This window comes from Gobio gobio (genome assembly GCF_949357685.1).
Source record: "Gobio gobio genome assembly, chromosome: 7".
Taxonomy (NCBI): Eukaryota; Metazoa; Chordata; class Actinopteri; order Cypriniformes; family Gobionidae; genus Gobio; species Gobio gobio.
Window position 1 is genome coordinate 44,692,858 of NC_137103.1, and position 24,281 is coordinate 44,717,138.

At 36.3% G+C, this 24,281-nt stretch overlaps 2 protein-coding genes across 2 annotated transcripts in view; both read right to left on the reverse strand.

The window, feature by feature from the left end:
- The window catches only part of bard1 (BRCA1 associated RING domain 1), a 46,994-nt gene extending 37,666 nt beyond the window's left edge, over positions 1 to 9,328 (reverse strand). The window contains exons 1-3 of the mRNA XM_079821323.1: positions 9,198 to 9,328; positions 5,456 to 5,564; positions 435 to 1,441 (exon numbers count right to left, since the gene is read on the reverse strand). Of these exons, the coding sequence (XP_079677449.1) occupies positions 435 to 869 (435 nt within the window). The 5' untranslated portion in view covers positions 870 to 1,441; positions 5,456 to 5,564; positions 9,198 to 9,328. The remainder of the gene's footprint in view (positions 1 to 434; positions 1,442 to 5,455; positions 5,565 to 9,197) is intronic.
- A 4,357-nt stretch (positions 9,329 to 13,685) lies between these two features.
- abca12 (ATP-binding cassette, sub-family A (ABC1), member 12) overlaps positions 13,686 to 24,281 on the reverse strand; it is a gene marked incomplete at its 5' end in the record, with an annotated part of 49,234 nt that continues 38,638 nt past the window's right edge. The window contains 6 exons of the mRNA XM_079821328.1: positions 13,686 to 14,585; positions 15,189 to 15,326; positions 17,929 to 18,034; positions 18,190 to 18,282; positions 21,011 to 21,114; positions 21,501 to 21,635. Of these exons, the coding sequence (XP_079677454.1) occupies positions 14,484 to 14,585; positions 15,189 to 15,326; positions 17,929 to 18,034; positions 18,190 to 18,282; positions 21,011 to 21,114; positions 21,501 to 21,635 (678 nt within the window). The 3' untranslated portion in view covers positions 13,686 to 14,483. The remainder of the gene's footprint in view (positions 14,586 to 15,188; positions 15,327 to 17,928; positions 18,035 to 18,189; positions 18,283 to 21,010; positions 21,115 to 21,500; positions 21,636 to 24,281) is intronic.

Below are 24,281 nucleotides of genomic sequence, written 5' to 3' on the forward strand. Positions count from 1 at the left end.
GGCAGCTATTGAAATGTATTCTGTTTATACCATTTTGTTTTAATAATAAAAAAAAAAAACATTAAAAACTAATTTTGATTGCTACAAGTTAAGTTATGTTTCACATTATAATCTACAGTATGAAAATTAGTTTTAGTTAAAGATAATGGAAAAGGGAATATCATGTAAAAATAGGGGAAATGGGCACGCACGAATATGCAATTAGCAAATATTGGCCAATAACAATTAATTTAAATAAAAAAAGAACTAATATGGTCTTAATGTTTTCTTCTCCCTTTTAAAAGTAGGAATCCACATTATATTTTCCATGTCTTGATGCCGAAGGCTGTATTGAAGCACTATTTTAGCATAAATGCATCTCATTTTGTTAAAGCTAGCCAAATTATACAGATGCCAACAAGCCAATGAGTAGATGTGTGGAAGTCAACACAAACCTTTATGGCAGCTAAGTGCAGAGGTGTCTCTCCATTGTGGTTCCTCTTCATGAAAGAGGGACTTGTCTGATTTTGTCTCACACTGGGAGACTTCCTCCTAAGGTCAGGGGTAGCTGGTGTGATTGCCTTCACATTCTGTTTCTCATTGGACTGTTTGGATGTCCTCTGAGAGGAGTTCTCAGTTGGAGAAGTTTCTCCTTTAGATAACCTATGCTTCCGTCCTGAATTTCTGGGTTCTTTTGGCGTACTCTGTGGACCATGACTGTCTTGATTCCCTCTTGGTCTCTTACCAGCTTCAGGAAGGGAAGGCTGAGGCAGCCCTTGAGCATTTTCAATTGATTCTGGTGTGATATCAGTGACAGGCTCAACCTGTTGATCATGATACGATGAACTCGAAGTTGCACAGCTTTGCTTTTCACTGTCTTCAACTTCCATATTGCTGAGGATGCTTTTTTGGGGACTGGGAATTTGATTCTCTCCTTGGTGAGGAGTCTTATGAGTCTCCTCGGGCTGGCTGCGAGGGAAAAGGAAAGAAACTCTCTTACTAGACCTCCTGTCGTCATCTCCAGAGCTCACTTTTTCATGCTCTTCATCCTTCTTGTCTATAGAAGCTTGTTTTCCAATGGCCCACTGCTGATTGATAGCCTCTAGCTTCAGCCTCTTACATTCCTGCTTAGTCTGAGTCCGTGTTGTGGAGTTTTGACCATAGCTGGCTTGTCTGTATACTTGGCTGCTCTTTTTTTTCGTTGTTTTCTTATTTGCCTTCCCCCGTGGAGGGGTGGACGAGCCAGATTCCTGGGAGGAAGAGGTGAAGTTGAACACAGACAGGTCCTTAGGTTTGGATGAAGTAGCTTCCTTTCCCTGGTCTCCATTTGATTTGTTTGATCCAGCGGCTTTCTCAATACAGCAGCGTATTTTGCGACTTTTTGGGCTAAACCATATCTTGACATTCTTCTTTTTCTTAGGGAGAGAGCTCTCTTCTGATTGTACGGCATCAGTGGCCGTGGCTAAACAAAGAGAATCACATCGCACCATCAAATAAAAAAATAGTCATCACGGGAAGTAAAATGTTGAGCACTTATTTGATTTTAATGTTGATTAATATTTGAAGGACAAAAGGACAGGGTTCCTACACATTTTCAATTTAGAATTCCATACTTTTGCAGACTCAAATTTCCAAACCTCCTTCCAAACTATTTTTCAGATCATATTTATGCATATCTGCATAATGATAATGTGCACCTTAAATTCATTCAGTCGTGTCCGACAACCACTAAGTAATCACTAAACTTATGCCATGAAAACACTCTGCTCGTATAATACATTTATTTTTAGAAACTCTTAAAGGAGGGTCTAATACCATTTCTCATGCTAAATATGGCCAAAATTTCAAAAAACAAGTTGGACTTATGACGGAGTATTTCTGTGCCAAATACACTCCTTCAGGATTCGAACACGTTTCTGAAAGTTTTTTTCAAATATGACCCTGTATGACATAAAGGGCTGAATTGCTTTTATGGGCACTTCTCCCGGATGAGCACACATCAACCAGAGCGAGAGCAAGAGCACGCCCATCAACAAGCTTTGTTCGGGTTACGGAAGCCGTTGGCAGCGCTGGCATTTTGTTTTTAGACCACGAAATCAACAAATGTCACTAAAGAAGTGTGTTTTTGTGAGGGAACTAAAGAAGTGTGTTTTTGTGAGGGAACTAAAGAAGTGTGTATTTGTGAGGGAACTTAAGAAGTGTGTTTTTGTGAGTGAAAGATAACTTTGTCCAGCTTCCCAAATAACTCAGTGTTAAGGAAACAGTGGATGCATTTTGTTTTTCCGGAGAAGCAATGGAGTTCTGCAAGTGTGTTTGTTTGTTCCCGGTCATGAGTCGAAACCGCAGGCGGTGAGTGAAACTGCATCAAAAGTCTGTGTTTTGTTTGCAATCGGCACGTAAGTACATATAATGTAAACAACACGAACATATAGTGAATCAAAAGTTATCCAGGGACAATGCCATGATGTATTGTGTGTGTGTGTGTGTGTGTGTGTGTATGTGTGTGTGTGTGTGTGTGTGTGTGCATGAGTCTTTAGGTCCGCCCACTGCACGCCTGCACAAGCTTGGGTGTTTTTGGAAAGAATCGATACAGTGTATCTGTCTTTTATAAATATGATAAAACTAAAGACTCTTCTGAGATATGAAATACCACTCTATAGGTACTCAAGATTAAAGGACACAAACGCTGTGCTAAGTGAGCTGGTCGATAGGAATTATCGCAGCTTAGCACAGCGTCGTGGCTCGACTCGTCGAGACTGTTTTCCAAGATGGCTCCTGTCTGTATACGCGACGCGTAATGTTCTGTCTTTATAAAGTATCTTCTTATTAAACCGTTTGTACACTTACAAAGTTCTCGATGCTTCGGTTTGCATGTAGGGACCCTCATTATGCTACCGTGTTAGTGTGAGGCTATTTTGAGCCTTGTTAGTGGTATTAGCTAGCGATTTAATTTTACTTATTCTGTGCCCCATTTACTCGCGTTATAAGCAAATCTGTTTTTAGAGATAAAACTCTTTACATTTGATTTTCATGAAAACGCATCCCAGAGAACGATCTACTCGGTAACCATGTGTTAATTACCCCTAGGTTCATTTTTCGAGTTGTCCTTTAACATAAGATTGGCAGAAACTGTGTGTGTTATGTACCCTTTAACTTACAAAACATACAAAACTGAATAGGGGCAATATTCTGGAAACACATTTTTTTCATACTTATCCAGACCTGGAAATTGCTCAAATCAAATTCCACACTTTTTCATACCAATAACTCAAATACAGCTATTTAAAGCTGCAGTCCGTAACTTTTGGCGCTCTAGCGGTTAATAAACAGAACTGCATGCGTCTTGCGGAAGAACATTGCAGCCGGAGCTACTTCTCTCTGTTTATGTCTATGGCGAGTCACGGAGGGACTGTGCTCCTCCGCAGCGATTCCTACCAGACCGGTCTGAAATAGTCCCAATATAAACACTTATTATAAGCGTACTATAATGATTACATTATACATTATATACATTCTCATTATATAATTTTTGTAAATCTTGAACACAAAAAAAGTTACGGACAGCAACCTTTAACAATAAACTCAGATGTATATACCTACTCACTCACTCACTTATCAAGTAAGTAAGTGAGTGAGTGAGTGAGTGTATATATATATAAAAATATTTAACGCAATTAACGCAGCGTCCGTTTTTATATCCATTTTTGCCTAGCGTTACATTATATGATCACGCTCTTATTCATGTAATGCTTTTAAACAATCTAAGCGCGACAAGACACAAGAGAACGCACTGTATGTCAGTGTCCTGTCTGTGTGGGTGCATCTCATGTCAGCTCATTGAGGGACACCCTGACACACACACTCGACGCACAGACAGACTCACGTCAGTCTCGTGCACACATCGACTTCTCTTTTAGAACACTTTTTGCGAGTTTTGTCGAGTATTCTCATATTAGGAGTCTTAAATTAGTTAAAAAACGTCTTAAATGAACTTGTGAGAAAATGAGATGCGCATGACGCGTCATGTTCGGCAGCGGCCAATCGTAAAGTGATTAGCAGCACTAATGATGTCTGTCATCAATGTTCATCAAAGAACAACGGGAAACAGAAAAGTGTAGCTTTAATGATGATTAATATATTTCATTTATTATTTGCAGTTAAGAAAGGTGTTTGATAACTATTACATTTCTGTATATGTCTAACAGGGAAAGCCATGGGTAAATATAACATTTATTATAATGGGTTTATGCAAGTTCGCTTAAATTAAAAGGAATTTTTTAAAGCCTAAATGTTGAAATTGGTAGCTTTCAGTTATACTGTAATGTAACGTCATTAAAGTTTCATAGAGACATTAGTAGTGATACTGACCTTCATTCATAAAAGGATGCCATTAAAACAAATATATAAAAGATGCTGTCTTTATATTATTTCTACATTAATTTGGAGAGTAACTGAAATTAATACAATATCAAAATATTTATATTTTATTTTAGATTAATTAGTTAATTTTTTTTATCGATTCCCAGTACTATACTAATATATACACTTTTTTAATCCTAAAAATTCTAAAAAAATATTAAGTTGAAACAGAAAACAAAACAAGTTTGCTTTAAAATATTATATAAATTCAGTGCGGTGAGACCAAGCAAATGGCAGGAAATTTGTAGGAAAAGGTTTCATATTTTTTAATATGAAATGGAATAACCAAATATTCATAAACACACACATATTATATATACACACAGGTACATACACATATACTGATTGTATACTTATTTATTTATTTTATTTATATATACACCCGCCCACACACACACACACACAGTATATATACAAAATTTGTAACAATAAATTGTATTTATTTTTCACAGATTTCTCCCTTTCATCATCTCAGACATCCTTATTTGTCACTGACCCTTAAGCTTCAAAAAAGAAACCTTTGAAAGAAAAGTGCAGTGAGCTTTGACATTATTTTAAGTAGGAGCTAACTGTCCCCTGCTGACATTAACCTTATAATGTTGGGCAGAGCTAAAGCAGAGTGTGGTGTGTAAAGGTGTAATGAGCACATTTATTCTGTGGTTTTATCCACTTCTCCTGCCTAGATGTTGTCTTTGATGCTATAGCAGCACCAGCATGAGAGAACCAGCGTGACATCTCCATCAACTCAATCTCCTCTGCAGCGTTAAACGCCCTGACCCCTGGGGCACACACCTGTCTGTCAAACAGCACATCTCTCTGTCACCGGCAACAGCACCCCGAGCTTCAAATCAGCTCGGAGGAAATTGTCAGAGCTACTACGGAACATTACATTGCATAATTATAGTCATTATCAAGCTTAAAGTTCAGTTGGGGATTTGTGTCAGTGTCCCAAGTCCATAGTGTTCAGTACATTACATACAGTCAGGGATATAATAATATATATGTATTTTGGTTATAATTGAGTGCTTGATGTCATGATGTGAAGGTCTTGTCTTACTTGAGGGCTCTGGTGGGTTCAGTAGGGACTCCAGCTTGCAGAATAACTATGTTGCTCAGCTGATTGTTAATTCGAATGTCTTTCACCAGCATGAGGTCCTGCACAGGACCTATAGGACAGACCACATGCATACTTTATTATATACTTATCAGGGCTTAAATAAAAAAATAAAAACAGAAGTATTACGTGAAGCTGCGTCATTAACGTAATTTTCATCACGCAGTTAGATGATCTTAGAAGTCGGGAGTTTTATCACACTGAGCATCTACAAGCACCTGTAACCCTGATAGGAGGAAATTTCCATTCTAATTCTGCTTCTCTGTTTGTGATCAGGCCATTTTAAACCGTTAAACTCAAATGTCTGTGTTTTGTCTATAGTGGCTCTATATCACTGATCGCACGCTGCATTTATGTACAGACCTATTTTTTTACAGTCTATGGTACAGACACATTTCAGTATGTTCGCATTGTTTCCACACACACTCGGGAAGGATAACGTTTGATTTGTCAAGTGTGCTTTATATGGCCAACAGACCCATGGCCACCAAAGCGCTTAACATATTGCCTCACATTCACCCATTCATTCTCTCATTCATACACCGACGGCGGTGTCATGCAAGGCGTCATCCAGCTCGTCGGGAGCAGCTGGAGTTAGGTAGGTGTCTTGCTCATGGACATCTCGACACTTGGTCAGATGGAACCGGGGATAGAACCACCAACCTTCCGGTTAGTAGACAACCTACATGAACCACTGAGCCACTGCCGCCCCATTTATATTCAGCTGCTATAAATAAAACAGGTATTTGAAGCTGCTGCGGTCTGTTGAATTTGTGCGCAAAGTTGCATTTTAGCCACCTCTAACCAAAGCTCACAAAGAGAAATAAAATGTTGAAATAACATGGAGGGGGGAAAAAAACTTTCTTTGAAAAACTAAAATCTGAATGTGTATTCAGATATACTCACTATATGAATACTATATATTATATTTGATCAAAAATACTGTAAAAAAAAAACTTATGACATTAAAATAGCTGTTTTCTTTAAAATTCATTAATATGTAGTTTCTGTGACTGAAAAGCTAAATGTTCAGCAGCCATTACTCCAGTCTTCAATGTCTCAATTCTTAATAATGGTTCTTATTAATATCATTGTTGAAAACCGCTTTTTGTGGGAACTATGATACATTTTTCTCAGATGAAAAGTTAAGTGAATGGCATTTGTTTGAAATGGAAATTTCAAACAAATGCCTTTTATAAGGACATTTCCTTATAAAAGGCTTTAATGTCACTTTTTCATCAATTTAATGTGTCCTTGCTGAATAAAAAAACATTACAAAATCTTAATTCTTCTATAATTTTGACTTTTAAGGGGAAAGATCTGAGAACATTTGGAATTGTCAAGACGGTTTTTCTGAAAGTGATATTCCTGTGATAACCAAGGTCACTTTTAACTGATTAAAAACACGATTAATAAAAAGGTGTAAAGCATTATTACTGTTTGAAATAATGTCTTTGTAATTCAATTTTAATCTGTGATGAAAAGCCCTATTACGAGCAGCCAATACTGCAGTCTAAGACAGCATTACCCTATTCTTAAGAAATCACTATAATGTGTTGTGATGTGTTCATTTAGAACTAAAGAATCCTTTCTTATTATCTTAGTGCAGTTAAAAAGCTTGTCTTACTTAATGAAGTAGAGAAACAGCAACTCAACGGCTTTGTTTTGAGTATTGAGCACACTTGCATTCCTAAACTCTAGCTTCAAAAAGGGCTGTAAAGAAACAGCTTTCTCTAGAAGCTCATCAGTCTGTTGTTCATTTGAGAGCTAAAGGCCATCGCATGTACCAACCACTGCCTCAAAAGAAGAAAGTAAACTGCGTTTAACCAGGACAGAGAGTGAAGTGGACAGGCCAGATGCACAACACCGCAGAAGGCAAGTACTTCAGAGTCTCTAGCTTGAGAAACAGACGCTCAGCTGGCAGCTTCAATGAACAGTACACTACAAACACCAGTTTCATCTGAAAAACTGAGGAGAAGACTCAGAGACGATGGCCTTTTAAGAAGACTTTCAAAGATAAAACCACATCTGAAACAGGCAAATGTGAAGAAAAGGATAGAATTGGGAAAACAACTTAGGAACTGTATGGCAAATGTTTAGAAAAGAGTATTATGTGTAGGTTAAAGCAAGTTCGTTCGAGATGTGGAAGGCCTATGAGACATGCCAAAAAACAGCTGTACGAGAAATGCTGCAGAAAGATGAAATGTCATCTGAATATTTTAGTAATCTGACTGCTAGAATACATAAGCACAGCACACTGAGCACAGCAGTTATTTGAAATAGAAAATCATTGAATAAGTAGGCCTACTCTGCACCACTACAAATGGCTTCACTGTATTTTTCTGATCAATTTGATGTGAATCGAAGTACCCATTTAAAAAAAAAAAAAACATTTCACAGTGATTTTAATCTTTTGTACATAGTGTAGTATAGGTGCAACTATTACTTTTTTTTTAAGCCACAATATATAATTTTTCGCCACAAGGTCACTTATTCAAAACAAAGGCGTAGTTTGATGATGCCTGGATCTCGAGGAGCTTTTATTATACCGCTTCCCCTGTTTCCGGTCAAGTGTACGCAGCACTGTTTTATCATATTAGATACATTATTTGAGCGTTGAAAGTTGTTATAATGCTTCTCTGGGCGTTTGTTCGGGTGCTACTATGAGACAGTGGTTGCACACTGCAGTAAGCTAGATCGATATTAGGCATGGTAAAACATGGTATATCAAGAAAACAAGATTTAAACAATAAGACTAACTGTGCTGAGCTATATAACAATGATTAGTTTTCTGCTGATGAATGTAGTTGTTCATATAAACACATAATATATTAAAGCGTCTTTGGTGTTTCCATGGTTTCTACAAAATAAAACCGGAAATCGAGGGTAACACGGGTATTTTGTCATTAAAAGGCGACACACGGACACAATCTGTGTCCTGGTTAAAATTGCTTATTTGAAACATTCTTGGAAACACTTGGGATAATGTCACAAAGTACGTACACAAGTCAACAAAATATATAAAACATTGTTCTAGTGGTTTGGATATTCAAATCCAAAAATCTTACATATTGCGCCTTTAATAAGTTAAAATCAGGTTTCAATCATTTCAAGACTCTAATTCACATATTACAATTTTAGGCAAAGAATTCAGTAAGGTAAATAAATGAATGTGCATATATTTGAAAATACAAATTGTAGGCTTACTATTTATAATAGTATATTATTATTGCTATGTAAATACTACACAATATGACGGTGGCATACACAGATACAGGCCTACAGAAAATGTATTACTTTATATGTAATCAATCATATTTTTATATGAATATAACAGTTTTAAAAGTATGTTTATTTGATAGAGAGATAACTTATTCATGGCATAATAAAGCTGCAACCATAAATAAGCTGCAGATTCGGATATGCATGATGCGAATCAATAAAAGGCGGCTAATTTACTTTGCCGGCAAAGCATATGGTCATATAGTCCAAGGCTTGCCACCTCTCTCATGAGGGATGAGCAGCAAAATTATGTTAAAATGACTTTGATTGCACAGAAACCAAGTTTTTGGCCTGTTAACAGAACCAGGATGCCCGAGCTGCTTTCATTATGAAACTAATGCATAGCCTGCCATTTAGAACACAGCAGACGTTTTCTGAACTGTGCAAGTGCCTCTTTACTCACAAGTTTTGACTGCATTACAGGATGATATTTCTTGATCCACAATGAATGAGAAGAGACACCGATCACAGTATTTCTAGTAGGCTATAAACACAGACGTGTTTTGCAAGTGGCGCCGCGCCAACAGCGGAAGCGAGTGGGAGGAGCTCAGCTTAGCGAAACTTACACTCTGATTGGTCAACTGGGCTTTAGTTATGAAGTTCAATTTTAATGGACTTCCTTCCTTTATTTTTATTTAATAGTATAAAGTATACTACCTCATGGTCGTTGTTATTGTGTGTGTATATATAATATTTTATCCTATATTATCTTTTTATTATCGTTTTTACATTGGATAAAATATCAAACTCAAACTTTTATAGATGGCAATCATAATAGTTTGTTTTTCTTTTATCACAAAAGCACAATTAAGTGAATATATAGGATAATGCAATTAGCCCACATAATTTAATTACTTTGAGTGCTTCTAAAATACAAAATTAAGAAATAATAATTAAGAAATAATAATTATATTATTCTTAAGAAATAGACGTAAATATATTTTACACAAAAAAAAACGTTTCCCTGAGAACGTTCTTGAGACTTAAATCTCATAGGTAGTTTGTGACTTCCATTTAAATTTGATTATTGCATAACATTATGACCACCTTCCTAATATTGTGTTGATCCCCTTTTACTGCCAAAACAGCCCTGACCCGTAGAGGCATGGTATCTTGTACCAAGATGTTAGCAGCAGATCCTTTAAGTCCTGTTTGTTCAGCACATCCCACAGATGCTCGATTGGATTGAGATCTGGGATTTAGAGGCCAAGTCAACACCTCAAACTCGTTGTTGTGCTCCTCAAACCATTCTTGAACCATTTTTTGCTTTGTGGCAGTGTGTATTATCCTGCTGAAAGATGCCACAGCCACCAGGGAATACCGTTTCCATGAAAGGATGACATGGTCTGCAACAATGCGGTAGGTGGTACGTGTTCAAGTAACATCCACATGGATGGCAGGACCCAAGGTTTCCGCCAGCTTGCCTTCTTCCCATGGTGCATCCTGGTGAGTTCCCAAGGTAAGCGACGCATCCACATGATGTAAAGGAAAACTTGATTCATCAGACCAGGCCACCTTCTTCTATTGCTTTGTGGTCCAGTTCTTAAACTCACAAGATTATGCTTTCGGCGGTGGACAGGGGTCAACCTGGGCACCCTGACTGGTCTGCGGCTATGCAGCCCCATATGCAGGGGTTAAGTTGGCCGGAACGGTCCGGAACTGCGTCCCGGCACCTCGGATAAATTAATAACTTAATAGACTCAACTGTTTCAAGTATGAACTGTTTCATTTGTTTCACGCACAGCGCTGACAAACTCGTTCGGCGCTTTCGCCAGGCAGTCGCTGTATCCGTTTGAATACAAGCGCAACATCATGTGTATAGTAAAGGCTCTGTGGCGAAACTAGCTTAACCAGACTGAATAGCTCCAAGTCCGACCATATAAAGTGAAGTGTTTCCCAACCGGGGTGCTGCTTTCAATTTTTTCAAATAATTCTCTCTTTGTAAACTTTGTTCAATGCATGCGAGTGCTGCCGTATGTTTGAATATGACCAGTCGTTTTCGCCGTCATCACCCGGGTGTAGTGCCAGAAGACGCGAATGAGAAGTCTCGCGTGCTGTGAGAAAATTTGTCTCTGTGCACTCATCCGAAAGCGCGCACACGTCTCACAGCGCGCAAATATTGAGTTATCTTTCAAGTCTTGCTCTTGAACGGGCAAACTCACACAAAAAGTATGTCAACATGTCCATCTTGATGAGTATTCTAGCAGACATGCCTTAGGTAAACTTAATATAATCGAGAAAGACAACACATATCTTAAAGGGGCAGTAGCATTTACTGCTGTCTGTTTAATGTCAAACAACAAAAGACAAGGACATCACTCACTGCTCTTGATTGAATAGCTTTTGTAAGTTTAATAGGATTAATCTTTAATTTATACACTCAAATATGTTATTTGTTATTTGCAATGTTATTTTACATTTGATAAATTTCTGTACCTGAAATCTAATGTTAGACGTACCTGAAAAACCTGAAAAGCATAGTTTATTTTAGTATCTTTGCTCAATAGTATCTATTTGTGCTGCTGCTTGTATTTAAATTATTTTTTCTTATTATTTTCTTTATTTTTATTTGACAGTAGTTCTTTTTTCCCTGAACATAGCAAATACTGAACCGTACCGAAACCGTGAACCTAAAACTGTGATACAAACCGAACCGTGAGCAATCTGTACCGTTACACCCCTAGCGTAGCGTATGCGAGGGGGTGCCACAGAATGGAGAACATTTTCAAAGGGTGCCATGACCGAAAAAAGGTTGGGAAACACTGGCCTACACGACTGTAATCATGCCGTAGTCAGCTCACCGGTATTTTTCAGAGGTGTAGCTATATAATATATGTTGTAAAATAATTTAAACCAGATTAGCATAGAATAATGAATGTGTGTGTACATATTGTGAATTAATTTATTAAATGTATTTACCTAGCGTTCGGAGCCTTCGGTGAATTAATAAAATATAGGCTAAAAATATCAGTTGACCCTATGTTTACTTTCTTCTCTGAGGCGAAAATGAAGAGACTAGTCAGAGCTCAGATAGGATGGGAAGAGACATGACGAGAAGGAGACTGAGAGAAAAAGAAAGAGTGATGGAAATGAGAGAGTGATGAAATGAGGAGAGAACAGGTGTGACAAGATAAAAGCTATTTATTATTATTTATTTATTTTTTAGCATTCAAACACCTTAAAATGCACATATGTAAATCAGAGAAATACAAATTTTCTTGGGGGACCATGCCCCCCAAACCCCCCTAAATAGCTTGAATTTGGGACCTCACCGGTTTTAAAATTCCTTAAGGCAGTTTTATACTCAAAAGTTGTTAGGCGACTGTTTCTGGAAACATGTTTGCTTTGACCTCATATAATGGAGTTATGATGTTAATGTGTTGCAGCTTGGAATATTTATAGGCCTACTTAATATTAAAATTGAATATTCAGACATTATATACTCATTGTATCTCTGTGCTTTGACGATTTAGTGAAAAAAAAAATTCTGTGGTAGAAAACGTTGTGGCACCAAGATCAGCTATGGGGGCCCTTGGGTTTGTTATTGCCTCAGGGCCCGCATGTTCTTAATCATGGCCTGGTTGCAGTGAAGTACAAATCACAGTTCCAGTCAATATGGGAGCTATTTTCGCTGGATGTGAGACAATATTTGGACCATCATACATTGTTGTTGTTTTGTTGTTGTTTCTTATGTTTTATGATACAGCAAAACTTTTGATTCTGCATTTTGACATTGAGACTGCAATAGGTCTTTTTAGACTGTGATTTATTTCTATTTTAGTTGTGTCTTCAGCCATTTTGGTGTGTTAAATGTTAAGAATTTTTATACTTCCTCTTTTTATGTTTGAATTTACAATGTGAAAAACAAGGTTGTGTTCCATATTATTTTAACATAGTATCATCATCATATCAGTGTAGATGTAGATGGACCAAAATAAATCAATTCAAATATAAAGTAAATAAGTATTGTGATACTTGGTGCCAGTGACACTCTTGTCCCAAAAAGTATTGCTATACCACGATGCTCAAAATGTTGTCCCACGGTGAGTAATTTTTCCGTTTCACCTACACAAAATTGAGGGTTCCCCCACCTGCCAAATCCCACTTTAACCACTGCCCATACGCAACAAACTGCGATGCACTGTGTATTCTGACACATTTCTATCAGAACCAGCATTAAATTTTTGAGCAATTTGAGCTACAGTAGCTTGTCTGTTTGATCGGACCACACGTGCCAGCCTTCGCTCCCCCACGTGCATCAGTGAGCCTTGACCTTGACAGTGAACCTTGACAGTGAGCCTTGACCCTGACCTTGTCACCAGTTCACCACTGTTCCTTCCTTGGACCACTTTTGATAGATACTGACCACTACCACTATAGATACTGGAGCTGCAGTTTTGGAGATGCTCTGACCCAGTCGTCTTGCCATTACAATTTGGCCCTTGTCAAACTCGCTCAAATCCTTACGCTTGCCCATTTTTCCTGCTTCTAACACAAAATGTTCACTTGCGGCCTAATGTATTCCACCTGTCAGTGGTCACCGATGCCTGATCGGTGTATACCTACAGTGTATATAGTTCAGTCTATAAGGTTAATATGTTTTGTAAATTTGCTTTTAAAAATCCATCTGTAAGTCATTTGAAAGGGGTTAAGTCATTTGAAATATTTTAAAATGACACCGGTGACAATTTATCAGAAAGTGTCCCACTACACCTGTGTTTCCATATGTAAAGAGGAAAACGAAAACATGCCTGAAATGCAGTTCAAATGAACATTGGATAGTTCATCACTTCCACAGTGCTCAATATTCTATGCAAAGAAATTGCATACCTCAACTCATGACATAAAGAACCAATTGCACTGCATTCAATAAGACAAACGCTCAACAACTGCATTTGAAAAATAGCTTTAATGTAAAAATAAGCTTGGTACATTTTTAAAAGAGGAACTGTGCCTTGAAGCAGACAGAGGAAAGGGCCGATGAAATATTCAGTACATTCTTGCACAAGAGATGTGCCTTCAGAGAAAATATTAATGAGAGTGAAGATGTGCAGACATTGAAAAATCATTTATATCTCTGAGCCAAAAAGGTCTTTGTGATTTATATGAACCCTAGACAAGAGTTGCATTGATGCAGCCAGCAGTTTAACAGGATGGACTCTTCACTCTGCATACATATTTAATTCTGAATTGAGTAACACATTGTTGGCTGTTCATGTAAATTACTTATTTTTTGATTAAAATATATATAATATATATCTGGTAGAGCTAGTAAAATGTCAAACAATTTAGTAAATAAATGACTTAATTTCCTTTGATAAGCAGCAGCAAATTTGTTTGAGGACAAATGACAGACTACTGAATTTGCATCAAACTATGTAAACTAATGTAGACTTTCTGCATATTCAACCTCGAAGGTGATACAAATAACAAAAAAAAGTCCTTTAATATTTTAACCCATATTTGGAGGAGTAGAAAGAAGGTGAATACACATATTTTTTCATAATAATCTTCAATAATTATCCGTAAGGTATTTGGCGACTTCATTTGTCAATACAACATACATCTTTTTTGCCTTTCATCAAAAATCACAAACCCAAAATATGATATAGTCTATAAAAGATTTCCTATGCATTAAATACATTTATTCTTTGAGGTTCGTTTAGTATCATAATGTGCAAGTATTTCATCAGTCCAAAGCATTGTACGAGTCTAGACTGTCAATGTCCGATCCTTCATTGATTTCCTGTGCGTTTGTGTCCGTTTTCGCCATGGCAAAGTTAATGAAAACCTAAGGAGACAAGTCAAGACGATCATTTAGTTTCTACATCACCACCTTTGTCTCTCTTTTTTATTTTTCTCTATTTCCACCATCATCACCTTCACAACTGAACATTTTGTCATTATTTACTCATTACTTATTCATATGCTGTTGAATGACTAGTGTAAGGCAGGGTTATTATTATAAATGAAACTAAAGTAACACTATTAAAAATGTTACTGTAAATAAAAAAATGTTAATGTATCAAGTGAAATATAAAAAGGGCACCATCTCATACTGTCATTCAGTTTAACTTCATGTACAAAAAAAAAACTTAAAATCTACAAAACTCTATATAGATATTTAATAAAATCTTAAAAAACAACAACAAATTACTAAGACTTTAACTGAAATTAAAACGAAAACAGAAAATATTAACACAAATCTAAAAAATGATAAAACTGGTTTAAGGACTACTTTTATGAGTTGACAAATCACTATGGACTGTAGTTTTATAGAAAAGAGATGTGTGAAAATGTTTCTTCTTAAAAAAAAAATCCCTTTGTGTTTCAAAGAAACACAAAGCATGAGGGAAAATAAATAATGTTGGGTAGGAGAGCTTATGCATCTTACCTCATCCAGAGTGGTCTGGCTGACTGAAAAGTGTTGAATTTGCAGTACAGCCTTATTGGACTCTAACAGGCCAAAGATTGAAGCCACACCACCTTGAGCAACAGGCACATGGTACTCCACCATATTCGAGTGATGATCCTTTATGGACAGAAGATGGATAACGTTAACTTAGACAACTATATAAAAAAATACACTTCACATCAAAGATTTATATTTCATAATTTTCTTTGTCTCCAGAACAGGCATAATTAAATTTTTATGACAATTTCCACCCTCTCTCTGACCCATGCTGTTTTTGTTTTGCTGCTGTGCCTTCTAGACTTCTATGTAAACACCCTATTTACATGTGAAATGAGATACAGTGCATTGCTGTCAAGTCCAATATACTGTAAATTTAAATCTTCAAAAATTGCATGTGGGCTGTCATATGTTTAAATGTATTCATCTGACGTAAAAAGTAGTAGGAGTGCAGAACAGGCTGATTTCATAGCTAAAATCTATTTCGTTTTGGGGTTTTTCTTAAATGTGTAATGTTGTTGTTTCAGCCAAAAAAAAGGTCCTCAAAGTTACAAAGCACAAAGTCCACTCCAAATGGAGTTATTCTCTATATCAGCAAACACTGTTTCTAAACTCACTGACAAGCCTTGATTATAGCCTTCAGTTTTCTTCCGGGAATATACACATCGTTGTATTTCTCAGTTAAATAATTTCCGCTCAAATCATATGCCTGGTTGAGCTGCGTTGTAGGGCTGTGCGATATTGAAGAAAAAATCTATACGCGATATCCTTGTTAAATAATGCGATATTCGATATGCGATACGATATTACTTTAAGTGTGTAAAATCTATTTCTTTCCCCAACTGATATCCTTCACAGTCTATTATCTGCTATATGCATCAACCTAAAATGTACACTTTTCACAATGTTGAAGTAGCCTATTAAAATCACTCAGATATGCTGCGATATGTACATTTGCGATATTTCGATAATTTTGATATATTGCGCAGCCCTAGTTAGTAGTGTGTTGAAACTTGCGGCTATGATAAGGGGTGTGAGATTTCCGGAAAACACTACAAACGGTTGACCAATCTTAACACGCTGATCCAGCACGACCAATCAGAGCACACTGCGCTTTTCGGAAGGAGGGGCTTCTTAGAGACAGGAACTAAATAAGGGTGCATTTCCCACAAGCATCGTTAGCCAAATATGGTTGCAAGTCCCATCGTTACAAACGTAGTTGAACGATTTTGCCGTTTCCCGAAACCATAGTACCAACGAACATTCGCAAACAGCATTGCAAACTTGCATGGCTGGATCTACAGTTCTTGGGTTGTGGTAAGAAGCATAGTTTCTTGTTTAAATGACATGTGGACTTAAATAGATTGTGCTCTTGGGCACAATAAGCAAGCTAATATTCAGTACATTGTATATCTTTTGTCCCATTTAAATATATAGTATATATACGGAGCTAGGGCTGTTTCACTGCATTGGAATTTAAGATAACTTGAAATAATGTTGTTTTAATAATGGGGTTTTTCAATCTAAAGCCTCTGCTAAACCTAACTTGACGATACTTTGATGTTTTGTTCTACAATGTAAACTGCACACACTCCAAACTGCTTTATCTAGTTACATATTAAAAACTGCTTCAAAATGCGTGTTTTGCTATGGGTGTGTGTAATTTACGTTGTAGAACAAAACATCAGTATCGTCAAGTTATGCTTACCACAGGCATTATTTTACTTGTATATTGAAAAACCCCATAGGAAAACCAGGGGGCGGAGTTGGCCTGTGGCACCGCCCTGCAACATCATGCCCCACCCCCAGCACCCCCTGATAAAATATGTTCCCACGGTTATGTATACCCAATATTTTAGCGTGTCAACAATCAGCGCCTTTTTTGAGGAGTGTGCACATACATAAATGTGTAAAGGAACAAGGTATGACGCAGAGGGAACCCACAGTGAATCAAACATCAAATAAAGCAAAACGAAAGGGAACAAAAACAGTGAAATAGTCCTCAGTTCGTTACATTATCATGTCAGAAAAAAGTTAAGTGGAGAAAGCTGCTGAAGTGTGTCAAATACTGCATGTAAACATGATTAAAAAATGAACGGCTTTCTGTAAAATAACTATAATAATATGAAACATTAATTGCTAGAATAAAACTAGAATAAAAAAATTAGCAGTTTTTACTCCACCACCTGCATGTATCATCATTATCGACATCATAGATCGACAGATTGTTAAAGCAACGTGGTTCAAATGTTTCAGTTGAGACTAGTTTCTAGCTATAGTGGTCAAGTTTGGTCGTTCTACGGGAAACACACCCCAGAGCATTACTGACAGACTGGGAAGAGAGGTGCTGCCTGCAACAATGTAAAATATGTGAAAAATAATGTGTTTTTTGAACATTCAAGCATGAAAACCTTTACTAGAAGACCTCAAAAATACAATCAAGACTTTGTATTTGGGCATAATAGGGCCTCTTTTAATAAATACTCGCTTTCACTGGAGAAGTAGATTTGAAACTTTCACAATATGTTTTCATAGAACAATCATCTCTTATCTAAAAAAAAAATGAATGTGAATGTGATTCCTCATGGTATGACTCCAGAAATAAAAGTGATCAATTCATTTAAATGTAGGAAATATCCCAGAAAATATCCCCCAAAAATGTGTTGTCTTAAAACAGACAGTATTAAAGAAAAACGTCATTATGATGCTTTTTTTCTCTCACCTTCAGGAACGTGCTGGGGAAATTCTGCTGCATGAAGTTACTGATCATATCTACATCGCAGGAGGCTCCAGCTAAGTACATCTTCACCGTGAATCCTTTGCCAAACCTGTCAGATAAACACAGATTATTTTATCACCAGGAAAAAAAATGATGAAGTGTCTGCAGGAGATATCAGGCTCTAGAGTGTGGAAAATAAAAGGAGACGTGGAAAAAAATAATTGGTAGGAGAAAACACAGGGCACAGAAAGATAAACCACTGACCTGTTCTTGATGTGCTGTAGGGAGCCGAGACATCTGAACTGTCCTTTTACCATTATAGCCAGACGGGTGCAAAGAGCCTCACACTCCTCCATACTGTAGGACACAAAGACATATTGCTGAAACTCCCTTGTCAACTCTCTCAAACCCATCAAAATTGGCAAAAACTTTCTGTAGAAAAATGCACTTTGCTGAAAGATCAAAAGCAGCATAAGAAATACATAGTATCTCAGTGTATACTATCACTTCAGTTTCAGGCAATGCTTAGTGAAACCAACATTCAACGTTTGTCTTAAACTTTTCCTACTGTAAATATATAAAAAATGTATTAGTAGTAATATGCATTGCTAAGGACTTTAACAACTTTAAAGTCAATTTTCTCAATATTTAGATTTTTTTGCACCCTCAGATTTTCAGATAGTTGTCTCAGCCAAATATTGTCCTATCCTAACAAACTATACATCAATATTTATTTCCATGTATATTGCCATATTGAATACAGTACAAATGTATATTTTAAAGGGTTAGTTCACCCAAAAATAAAAATTCTGTCATTAATTACTCACCCCAGGGGCGGACTGGGGCAAAAAAGTGGCCCTTGACTTTCTGGCACAAAGCGGCCCATAAAAACCTGTCCTTAACATGTCAAGTCACCTTCATTTCTACAGCGCTTTTTACAACACAGCTTGCTTAAAAGCAGCTTTACAGTGATAATAGGAAATTAATTTTGCTTTTGAAGAAAAGTTTTTCATCTCACCATAAACTCACTAGCTCATTATGCACAGAGCAATTTTAAACACCACTTACTAACATAAAAATATAGATGCTATTTATACAGAAATATAAATGCTATTTTTTTTTATTTATTGAAATGCTCATCATTAACATTAATGAATGACTGGCATACTTCTTTGTTATAATTGGTCTTTCCAATGTTATGACATGCACATGGCAATTAATAAATAATTTAGATTTTTTTTTTTTTTTTTTTACACATTTTGAAATCTTTTCCATACAGTGAAGTTTAATATCACTAAAGTTCAATACCTACCATAAAATCAGTCCATATAAAGCAATGCTATGGTCTAAGACTTAGTATGTAGTGCAGAATGTGGACTATTTTATGGTGCCTTTCTAGTGGTTATAGTATTTGTCCTTTCAGGAGCTTGACATCTGTCATTTTATGGAAATAGAGCTCTAATTGTTTAAAAATTCAAGTTTAAAAATTATATTGGTCCTGAAGTTTTTTTAATGAAAAATACAGCATATGAGAATGATTTCTGCAGGATCATGTGACAACGAAGACTGGAGTATGATAAATTCAGCTTTGATCACAGGAAAAAAAAACAATTTTATTATATATTCACAACAGCTATTAGAAATTGTATTAATATTTCTTAATATTGTGTTTTTACTGCATTTTTAATCAAATAAATTCAGCCTTCTCCTTTCAAAAACATTAGTCTTAATTATTAAAAGTCTTAATTATTTAAAACTGTTATTGCTAGTGTGTAAAATAATGCATGTGAACTAACTAGCAAATTATAGCCTATATTTATTTTAGTAAATGACACGTTCCTTCACGGGACGTATATTTGAATATGAAAGTTGCCAGTTTTACCATGTTTTAGTGAAAATAATATTTTGAGTTTTATGAATCATTTTCAAATGACTGTGATATTACTGAAGAAAGCCTGGAAACAGATACACAAACATTCACTCTGATGATGAAAACTGCTGCGTTAATGTTGCTTGTGCATTGTGTGACGAATAACGTAAATTGCATTACAATCTGAGAAATTCGAAAAGGTCAGCAGTAGTTTGCATCCCTGGAAATTAATGTGTATTGTTTAACATTTTTTTCAATCGTAAACAGTCGGGAAATATTGCTGTATTGACTCGTTAAGTTCAGCATTTTATCTTACCTCGGCTCGCATTCAAGCTGCTCGGTTTCTGTGTACAATAAATCCCGCCTCCTTTGATTTGATTGGATATCTCAAACATTTTGACATTGACGAGCGCTTTTACACCAGTGAGACTGATCAGGCAAAATAGATTTGAGTTTTTCCCCTCAAGTGGGCCGCACGGGCGATTCGTCTGTGCTTTCAGAACGGAAGGATAAACTAGGCTACGTAAATGTAATATTCTTCATTCTTCATATATAGTTAAGTAGCAACGGGCCGGCCCACTTTTTGTTTGTTTTTTGCACACAAAAAGTATTCTCGTCGCTCCATAACATTAAGGTTGAACCACTGGAGTCACATGTCTTTAATACCTTTCTGGGGCTTGAAATTGGTAATTAAATTGCTGTCTATGGAGGGGTCAGAAAGCTCTCAGATTTCATCAAAAATATCTTCATTTGTGTTCCGAAGATGAACGAAAGTCTTACGGGTTTGAAACGACATGAGGGTGAGTAATTAATTACAGAATTTTCATTTTTGGGTGAACATAGGCAAAATTGTCTGTAAAGCTACTTTGTAATGATATTTATTGTGGTAAACATGGATATCAAGAATATAAAATATTTTAGTTCAAACATCTAATTCTAATAGAGGGTTGCTTAGTATAATGACAATGTAAAGGCCAATTATTGTCGTTGTAATATTATGCTTAATATTTTTCTCAATACAAATAAATTCGTATACATGAAAATATGTAGCTGCCTTTATCATTTACAAAAGATCTCCCTTATATTTGAAAGTGGATTGTCATATTTGGATGTCATTGGCATCAAAAAGCTTGAAAACCCCAGGCTAAATGTGTCATTACTACCACCCATTTGTTTGGAGGAACTGATGCAGTGTCAGTCAAGAGCAATCATTACCTGTGTGATGTCAGGACCACAGCACATTTGCCCATCACTTGCTCAGAGATGATCTTCCAAAGGTGTCGTTTGGAACGTGGGTCCATTCCAGAGCTGGGTTCATCCTGAAAGGTTAGAGGAGACATTTAAGAAACATGTGGGATGTTTCTGTGAGTTTACACAGAAACCGAAAAACCCAATGCAATTCCCACACACTCCCCAGGTAAATGCAATCGTGCAATGCATCAAGCCAAAATTTAGTACAGTATCGAACAAGCCAAGTTTAGAATAACTTAAGAATAATTGATGTGCTATGAGACTTTGGCCAAACAGCACACCGACGCATTTTAGAGGTGTTTGTAATGAGCGTGCAACATTTTACCCATTCAAACCCCTCGGAGCCAACACTCAAGACAACATGCAATATAGTGATTTATAGTGTAGCTGTACAGATTATTAAATGGTAACTAATAGTCTCAGTTTAGCAGGATGATTTGTGTTTTTCGCTCACCAGGAGAAGGATCTGTGGGTTTCCAATCAGGGCCAAGGCTGTAGACAGCTTCCGGCGTGTTCCACAACTGTAGTTCTCGCTTTTGTTGTGTCTGTGGTAATCCAGCTCCAACTTTTTCAACAGATAGTTCACAACCTAAAGGGAACAAAAGATCAACTATTGAGATTCTCAAAGCATGCATTATTATAACAGCATGTTAAAAAAGAAAACTTAAATTAATAATTAGATTTTCATATTTTATATGAGTGCCTCTTGCCCGTGCAAAAACCAGGACGTTGGAAAAATGTTAATAGATTATCAAATCGCAAAGGCTGCGATTTAAAGGTGCAGTGTGTAATATTAGGATCTATTGACAGAAATACTATATAATATACATATCTCTGTTTTCAGTGGTGTATAAAACCCTTACATAATGTACCGTTATGTTTTTATTACCCTAGAATGAGCCATTTCTATCTACATACACCGCGGGTCCCCTTAGAGTAAAGTCACCATTTTGGGCCGCCATGTTTCTACAGTAGCCCTAAATGGACAAACTTCTCTACAGAGCACTAGCTATTCTCTGCTGTCTCAGACGACAACATCGTTGTCCTGTGTCAGCCACCGTAGCTTCTCTATGTGCTCACCACTAGATGCCGCTAAAATTTATAAAAAATAAATATATACTCTGCATGTTTCTCATCTCTGCATCTGCTCTGAATTTGGGTCGCTCATAATGAGCATTTGGGAACACAATATATGCCAAACATCTTCCCAAAATTATAATGAGAAGCATTTATAAGCCAACTGTGGTCAACAAAATAGAGGTTCCTTGGTCCAAAATAAAATCTTGATGGTCTAACGTTTGAAAATTAAGAAATCAAGACAGCCTTAAATTTAAGTATTGTAATTTTACAACTACAACAAATTTTGTTATTATTATTATTATTTTTTATTATTTTTTTTTTTTACACTGAATATATCCTTTATTTAGTTTACTACATTTACTAATATTTCGAATCACCATTTTAAATCACAATTTAATTTTGTATCAGAAAAAATATCCCAATTTCATGTTTTTCCAAAATTGTGTAGCCCTATTTTAAAACATGTATTACACTTGCAGTTCAGTCATAATTTCCCTGCAATTTAGTTTTGATTAACAAAGCAATAATTGTCCCCAAAAAGGCTTAACAAGTTGCTCTAACACATTAATTGTGTAGTCTTGACATCATAATGAGTCACTTTGAATAATGTTTTGATTAAATGCCTGTTGACATTTGACCCCACACAGAGCATGTCATGGTTTCTGCATTCATTTGACTAATTGGATTCATACATCAAAGGATCCAAGTAGACATTCTATGAATTTAAATAGCTTCTCATAAACCTGCAAGAAACCATAAAGGACTCTCGGTCTAACAGGGGTTATTTGCACCTACAGATCATCTTTTTGGGCCGGCATTGTGCTGCGCGCTTCCCTCAGGACATCAAAATTTACCAGCCGTTTCCTCTGAATCCTCTAATCCAAGTTAATGGGCCAAACCGCAAAAGCCATTTCAAAGTCTCAGCAGCTTCTACACAAAGGCTTTCGGTATAGCCAAAAGATGACTGATGGTATTCATAGATTGTTGAGTCAATTCCTTCTCTGCCCTTTTTATAGAAGGGTAACATCATCATTACAGGGTGCCGGTTTTACTTCATTTTAGACAGTTGCACTTTATATCAACTTTACTCAAAGATTTAAAGGGTTAGTGCTCCAAGCATGAATATTCTGTTATGATTTACTCACCCTTTTCATTTATGACTTTCTTTTATTCATGGGAATACAAAAAGGACTTTTGTAACATGTTCCAGCAGCTCTTTTTCTTACAATGAAAGTGGATGGTGACCAAGGACTGTCAAGCTCAAAAAAGATTTAAAAAAAAAAATAGTCTACTACATGACTTGTGCCATTGTTTTTTAAACTGTAAAAAAATAAAATAAAATACTGTAAATACTATAAGAACCCTATCATACACCCGCCATTGACCAACAGAAACCTGGTCTAAAGTCTATAGCGCAGTATTTTTTGTTATTTAAAGGGCTATTAGTAATATGCGCCTATAGGCGGGTGCACAGCACGCAAACACTCTGTGTATTACACACACAGGGACACGCAGCAGCACACAAACATGCCAAAAATTTTAAATAAAAGGATTACAATGTAAGATTATTATTGTGAACATAAAGATAAAAATGCTACATGTCATAATGGATAGTCATTGCATGTATCAGAATTACCTATTTGCAGTATCGCAAATTAAATTGGCTAATTATTTAACCAATCGTGGCAATACACACATGTATTTAAACGGACTCGTCAGGTTGAGGGTGTAAAACTAGCTAGTTAAACTAGCAAAAGCGGACTCAGACACATCCTAAGTGCACCTGTGTCATGTGCTTCAGACCATGCACTTAGATTGTAAAAGGGCCCTAAATGGTTTAACAGCACATTATGTAATTTTTACTGTAAAATACTGTGCAATTCATTAAAAGTAAAAACGAAAAAGACATTCCCAGAATTCCCTGCGTTAGACATCACATATTCCATTTTAATAAATAATTGTTTCTTCAAATTTTTGCTATCAGTAATGTACATTAGTGTTTGTGTTAAATTTTATGTTATTTAATGTTTATTGCATTATTTTAATGTCATGATGGTGTTTTGTGTTTATGTGTATGACCCAGTGCATCGTCTATATACGAGTATTGTGCTTTACAAACAGTGCCACCTGTATTATTGTGGTGGTTATCTGAACT